The 7,500-nt window shown below is 43.7% G+C and overlaps 1 protein-coding gene across 1 annotated transcript in view; it reads right to left on the bottom strand.

The window, feature by feature from the left end:
- Positions 1–7,500, bottom strand: part of LOC135096232 (DENN domain-containing protein 1A-like) — a 23,517-nt gene that overhangs the window by 12,793 nt on the left and 3,224 nt on the right. Inside the window, 6 exon segments of the mRNA XM_063997597.1 lie at positions 1–135; positions 1,070–1,193; positions 1,691–1,723; positions 3,736–3,771; positions 5,463–5,639; positions 6,745–7,077. The exon segment at positions 1–135 is cut by the window's left edge and continues 15 nt beyond it. Coding sequence (XP_063853667.1) covers positions 2–135; positions 1,070–1,193; positions 1,691–1,723; positions 3,736–3,771; positions 5,463–5,639; positions 6,745–7,077 — 837 coding nt within the window. The 3' untranslated portion in view covers position 1.

Below are 7,500 nucleotides of genomic sequence, written 5' to 3'. Positions count from 1 at the left end.
TTCACCTGGGTAGCCCTTTTATATGTAGTCTTGACCACAAACCCCCCGGGCCCCCCCCCACGGCACTGCGGGGGCGGCGGGTGATGGTGGGGGAGGTGGGGGCGGACCGTGGCTTCTTCTGCATCACCCCTTCACCTGTGGGGGGGGGAGATGGGGTTAGATGGGGAGGGGAGGGGTGGAGAGGAGAGAAGGGGAGGGTAAGGGTTTTTTTGGGTGTTTTTGGGGAAGAGGAGGAGGAGGAGGAGGAGGAGGAGGAGGAGGAGGAGGAGGAGGAGGAGGAGGAGAAGAAGAAGAAGAAGAAGAAGAAGAAGAAGGAAGAAGAAGAAGAAGAAGAAGAAGAAGAAGAAGAAGAAGAAGAAGAAGAAGAAGAAGAAGAAGAAGAAGAAGAAGAAGAAGGAGGAGGAGAAAGAGGAGAAGAAGGAGAAAGAGGAGAAGAAGGAGGAGGAGAAGAAGGAGGAGGAGAAGAAGGAGGAGGAAGAAGAGAAGAAAAAGAAAGAAAGAAGCAAAACCACAAACACACAAACAAACAAACAAACAAATAAACAAAACAAACAAAAACAAACAAACAAACATCTATTAATCCTTTCCCCAGCCCCCCACAGACCCTCCACAGCCCCACACAGACCCCCCACAGCCCCCCACAGACCCCCCACAGACCCCCACAGCCCCCCACAGCCCCCCACAGACCCCTACAGACCCCCACAGCCCCCCACAGCCCCCCACAGTCCCCCACAGACCCCCCACAAACCCCCACAGACTCCCACAGACCCCCACAGACCCCCACAGCCCCCCACAGACCCCTACAGACCCCCACAGACCCCCACAGACCCCCACAGAACCCCCACAGAACCCCACAGCCCCCCACAGACCCCCACAGACCCCCACAGACCCCCCACAGACCCCCCACAGACCCCCACAGACCCCCACAGACCCCCCACAGCCCCCCACAGACCCCCACAGACCCCCCACAGACCCCCACAGACCCCCACAGAACCCCCCAGACCCCCACAGACCCCCCACCCCCCCAGACCCCCACAGACCCCCCCCAGACCCCCCCAGACCCCCCTACCATTGACCCAAGAGGGGGATGTCCTAGGGTCCTCTCTCAACTGCTGGAGGTCCCTCAGACGACCTCTGAACTCCTTGTATGTCTGGCGACCTTTCTCCTTGACCTGCTTGCCGCCCTTGGTGACCTGCGGGAGAGAGAGAGAGAGGGAGAGGTGTTAGAGGGGTCAGTGGGGGTCAGAAGGCAGTCAGAAGGGGTCAGAAGGGGTCAGAAGGGGGTCAAAAGGGGTCAGAAGGGGTTAGATGAGGTTAGATAGGGGTCAGATAGGGTCAGATGGGGTCAGATTAGGGGTTAAATGGGGTCAAATTGGGGTTAAATGGGGTCAAATGGGGTCATATGGAGTCAAAGGGGTTAGAGAGAGAGAGAGAGAGAGAGAGAGAGAGAGAGAGAGAGAGAGAGAGAGAGAGAGAGAGAGAGAGAGAGAGAGAGAGAGAGAGAGAGAGAAATATATCTATCTACACACACACACACACACACACACACACACACACACACACACACACACACACACACACACACACACAAAGCAAACACAAACGAACACAAACAAGTACCCAAACATGCAGATGAAGCCAAGCCACTACTACTACTACTACTACTACTACTACTACTACTACTACTTACACTTTTGACGGCAGATTTAACAGCAGGGTTTGTCTGTAAAGAAAGGAAAAAAAAAACAAGCAAAGTTTTAACTAAATAGGGCAGAAAAAGCAAAGAAATTAAAAAAAAACACAAAAAAACACAAAAAAAACACCTTTTGCCTCTCCCAGACCAAGCCCCAATTGGAAAAAACACCTTTTACTCATAAGTACAAGCGTCTGACAAGCGGTGACTATGCCAGCACGTTTGGGGGTGTTTGGGTGTGTTTGGGTGTGTTTTTGGGTGTTTTGGGTGTGTTTTTGGGTTTTTTGGTGTGATTTTGGGTGTTTTGGGGTGTTTTTTGGTTTTTTGATGTGATTTAGGTGTGTTTTTGGGGTGTTTTTTGGGTGTTTTTGGGGTGTTTTGGGGTATTATTGGGTGTTTTTGGGTGTTTTGGGTGTTTTGGGTGTGTTTTGGTGTGTTTATGGGTGTTTTCGTGTGTTTTGGTGTTTTTTTTGGGTGTTTTGGGGTGTTTTGGTGTGTTTTTGGGTGTTTTTGGGTGTTTTGGGGTATTTGGGGTGTATTTTGGTGTTTTTCGTGTGTTTTTGAGTGTTTTTGGGATGTTTGGGGTGTGTTTGGGTGTGTTTTTGGTGTGTTTTGGTGTGTGTTTGGGTGTGTTTTTGGTGTTTTTGGGGTGTTTTTGGGTTTTTTGGGGTGTTTTAGATGTTTTTTGGGTGTTTTTTGGTGTGTTTTTGGGGTGTTTTTTATTTTTTTTGGTGTTTTTGAGTGTTTTATGGGTGTTTTGTGTGTGTGTGTGTGTGTGTGTGTGTGTGTGTGTGTGTGTGTGTGTGTGTGTGTTTCTAGCAGACTAAATAGCGAGAAATTACTATTATTATTACTATTATTATTATTATTATTATTATTATTACTACAGAGAATGTCATTACAGCCTCTCTCTCTCTCTCTCTCTCTCTCTCTCTCTCTCTCTCTCTCTCTCTCTCTCTCTCTCTCTCTCTCTCTCTCAAGTGGTGTTTTAAGTACATATTTAAAAAGTAGAAAACGGGTCACCTTCTAAAACACAATTAAAGTTTTTTTTCTGATTTTTTTTTGTTATTTTTTGTTTGTTTTTCTGTTTTTTTTTATTGCGGAAATTAAAATCAAAACCAAGCAAAGTAAAGGAAGGAATAAAACAGACAAACGCGCGCACACACACACACACACACACACACACACACACACACACAAAACACATACAAAACACACACAAACAGCCAAACACCCGAAAACACACCCAAAACACCCCAAAACACCCCAAAACACACCAAAAACACCCCAAAACACACCAAAAACACCCAAAAAACACACCAAAAACACCCCAAAACACCACAAAACACACCAAAAACACCCAAAACACCCCAAAAACACCAAACACCCCAAAAACACACCAAAAGCACCCCAAAACACACCAAAACACTCAAAACACACCCAAAACACCCCAAAAACACCCAAAAACACACCAACACACCCCAAAACACACCAAAACACCCCAAAACACCCAAAACACACCAAAAACACCCGAAAACACCACAAAACACCCAAACCACCCCAAAAACACCCCAAAACACCCCAAAACACACCAAAACACCCAAAAAACACCCAAACACACACCAAAAACACCCCAAAACACCAAAAACACCCAAAAACACCCCAAAACACCAAAAACACACAAAAACACACCAAAAAACACACCAAAAACACCCAAAAACACCCAAACACACCAAAACACACCACAAACACACAAAAATACCCAAAAACACACCAAAAAACACACCCAAAAACACCCAAAAACACCAAAAACCCCCAAAAAACACCCAAAAAACACACCAAAAACACCCAAAAAACACCCAAACACACCCAAAAACACCCAAAAACACCCCAAAAACACCCAAAAACACACCAAAAACCCCCAAAAACACCCCAAAAACACACCCAATACACAGCCAAAACACCCCAAACACACACACACACACACACACACACACTTATAAAGCATTCTAAAGTGTTATAAGTGTTTGAAATGTACTTACAGACGGTTCATTGCTTCTCAGATGTTTAAATGGACTCTATTGGCAAACACGAAGGGAAGACAGTGTTATAATCGCAGTAATTGTTGTAATTGGTGTAATTTTGTGTTATTTTTTGGGTTTAATTATTTATTTTTTTATTTTTTTATTTTTTTATTTTTTTTTGTTTTTTTTTTATATGTATGGGGAAGAAAGTGCTATGTTTGTTGTTGTTTTTTGTTGTTGTTTTGTTTATTTTATGTGTTATTTTTTTGTTTTTTTTTCTTATTTTTCTCTATTTCTTTTATTTATCATTTAATTCACTTATTCCTATTTCTCTTTCTTTTTTTTTTCTCTATTTCTTTTATTCATCATTTAATTCACTTATTCCTATTTCTCTATTTCTTTTTGTTTTTTTCTTATTTTTCTCTATTTCTTTTATTTATCATTTAATTCACTTATTCCTATTCTCTATTTCTATTTCTCTAAGTTCTCCTCATCATCTCCATTTCCTTCCTATTCATTGATTTTTTTTCATTCACAATTTTTTTTTCTTTTAAATATTTTCCAATTTCAAAACATCTTAACACAAACAAACAAACAAACAAACAAACACTTCATTATGTTAACAAATGACTAATGTAAACTTAACCTGACCTGACCTCACCTCACCTAATGTAACCTAACCTAACCTAACCTAACCTAACTTAACTTAACTTAACCTAACCTAACCTAACGTAACCTAACCTAACCTAACGTAACCTAACCTAAACTAACTTAACCTAACCTAACCTAACCTAACTTAACCTAACCTAACCTAACCTAACCTAACCTAACTTAACCTAACTTAACCTAACCTAACCTAACTTAACCTAACCTAACCTAACCTAACCTAACCAAACTTACCCTAACCTAACCTAACCTAACCTAACTTAACCTAACCTAACCTGACCTAACCTAACCTAACCTAACTTAACCTAACCTAACCTAACCTAACCTAACCTGACTTAACCTAACCTAACTTAACCTGACCTGACCTAACCTAACCTAACCTAACCTAACCTAACTTAACCTAACCTAACCTAACCTAACTTGACCTAACCTAACCTAACCTAACCTAACCTAACCTAACCTGACCTAACCTAACCTAACCTAACCTAACCTAACCTAACCTAACCTAACCTAACCTACCCTAACCTAACCTAACCTAACCTAACCTAACTTAACCTAACCTAACCTAACCTAACTTGACCTAACCTAACCTAACCTAACCTAACCTAACCTAACCTGACCTGACCTAACCAAACTACCAATAATTTTTAAACCTAATCATAAATACTTAATATCTAATCACTTTTAAACCTGATAATAAACTTTTAAAACCTGAAAAAACCCAAATTAAACCTAACTTAACCAAAAATACCTAAAAACACCCAAAAAAACACCAAAAAACACCAAAAAAAACACCAAAAAAAAACACCAAAACACCCAAAAACATCCCTAATCTAATTTAACCACAAAAAAACACCCCAAAAACACCCCAAAACACCCAAAACACCCCTAACCTAACTTAACGACCCCAAACAAGCCTAGCCTAACGACCAAAACCACCCGAACCACAATAACAGAATCCTAATCTAACTTGACACTCCCTAAAAATTCTAAACCCCCCTTAACTGCCCCCCAGCCCCCCCCAGCCCCCCCAAACAAGCTTAACGACCCTGACAAACAAACGAGGCGCAACGACCCACCTTGCTTTTCATGGTCTTGATAATGGCGCCCCCGTCCTTCCTCACGCTGGTCACAAACTGCCGATATTGCTGCTTGACCTTTGACCCGCTCCTCTCCCCTAACAGGTTGACCTCTAATTCGAAGTCGTCTGATGTTTGTTTCCCTGTATTGAGTCGCTGAAGTCTCTCCTCGATGAACTGGGGGAGTAGAGGGGGCCTGGGTGAGTGTGGGGGGGGTGGAGGGGGAGCCGAAGGGTGTTTTTTGGGTGTTTTTTAGTGTTTTTTGGGTGTTTTTGGGGTGTTTTTGGGTGTTTTTGGGGTGTTTTTGGGGTGTTTTTGGGTGTTTTTGGGTGTTTTGGGGTGTTTTTGGGGTGTTTTGGGGTGTTTTAGGGTGTTTTTGGGGTGTTTTTGGGTGTTTTGGGTGTTTTTGGGTGTTTTTGGGGTGTTTTTGGGTGTTTTTGGGTGTTTTGGGTGTTTTTGGGTTTTTTAGGGTGTTTTTGGGGTGTTTTTGGGTGTTTTTGGGTGTTTTTTGGGTGTTTTGGGGTGTTTTGGGTGTTTTGGGGTGTTTTTGGGTGTTTTGGGTGTTTTTGGGGTGTTTTTGGGGTGTTTTTGAGGTGTTTTTGGGGTGTTTTGGGAAGTTTTTGGGGTGTTTTGGGGTGTTCTTGGGTGTTTTTGGGTGTTTTTGGGGTGTTTTGGGGTGTTTTTGGGTGTTTTTAGGGTGTTTTTGGGTGTTTAGGGGTGTTATTTTGGGATGTTTGGGGGCTCTGGGGTGGTGGTGGTGGTGGTGGTGATGGTGGTGGTGGTGGTAGTAGTAGTAGTAGTAGTAGTAGTAGTAGTAGTAGTAGTAGTAGTAGTAGTAGTAGTAGTAGTAGTAGTAGTAGTAGTAGTAGTTTTGAGAGAGAGAGAGAGAGAGAGAGAGAGAGAGAGAGAGAGAGAGAGAGAGAGAGAGAGAGAGAGAGAGAGAGAGAGAGAGAGAGAGAGAGAGAGAGAGAGAGAGAGAGAGAATGAAAGAAAAAAGAAAATAAACAAAAAAATATATATCAAAAAATAAAAACCCCTTTAAAACCCTAAATTTTACCACAAAACTCTTAAAACTGACCCAAAAACTCTTAAAAACCACAAAACCCCTTGGAGGAGCCATGACGCCCTTAAAAGCAGCAACACTCCACCAAGCAATACCCACAATAAGGAAGTGAAGGCTTCTGACAGGCACTTTTGACTGGGAGGAACCATGACGCCCTTGAAGTAGCAACACCCCAAAAAAAAATTAAAAAAGCCCCGGAAACCCGCTGAAGGCCCTCACCTGCTGGAATATCTGTAGCTGTAGTAGTTTTTCCGCAAAGGACTGCATCGCGAGCGGTCTAAGAGCCACAAATCTTTCTCGACAAAATGTAATCTTCTTGTCGTCTTCCCTAAACTGCAGGGCCTCCTTGTAGTTCCCTATGAGCTGCACCAGGGCCCTGAGGAACGCCCTGGCCACACCGTCCCCTATGGTGTTGTGGGCGGACCTCAGGTTCCTCCTAAGGGTCGCAGTGACCTCCTGGGGCAAGCTGGCGGTGTCTTGAAATGGTGAAGAGACAATGTTGGCGTCTGCATCAAGAATTACTGCTTCACCTATATCCTCCATTTGTACCTTCTGTGGGGGGGAGAGGGGGTGGTTAGAGGGGTGTACTGATAGGGGAGAGGTGTGGGTAGATGACAGGGGCAATGGAAGGGGTGTGGATAGGTCATAAGGGCAAGAGGAGGGGTGTTAAACATGATCGGTAAAAATTAAACGGAATATTAGATTATTGAAAACTTACATATATCACCCATTTCTAGCTTCTGTGGGGGGAGAGGGGGTGGTTAGAGGGGTGTAGTGATGGGGGAGAGGTGTGGGTAGGTGATAGGGGCAAGAGAAGGGTTGTTGAGAGATAGAGAGGCCGATAAACAAGAAAAATCTAACGATATTGGTGATTAAAATACCTCAACATGTCCTCAATTCTACCTTCTGTGGGGGGAGAGGGGGTGGCTGGGGGGTGTAGGGATGGGGGAGGGGTGTGGGTGGGTGATAGGGAGG

The sequence above is a fragment of the Scylla paramamosain genome, unplaced genomic scaffold (genome assembly GCF_035594125.1).
Source record: "Scylla paramamosain isolate STU-SP2022 unplaced genomic scaffold, ASM3559412v1 Contig3, whole genome shotgun sequence".
Lineage (NCBI taxonomy): Eukaryota > Metazoa > Arthropoda > Malacostraca > Decapoda > Portunidae > Scylla > Scylla paramamosain.
The sequence above is the reverse complement of the archived record's forward strand: the minus strand, read 5'-3'. Positions and strand labels throughout refer to the sequence as shown.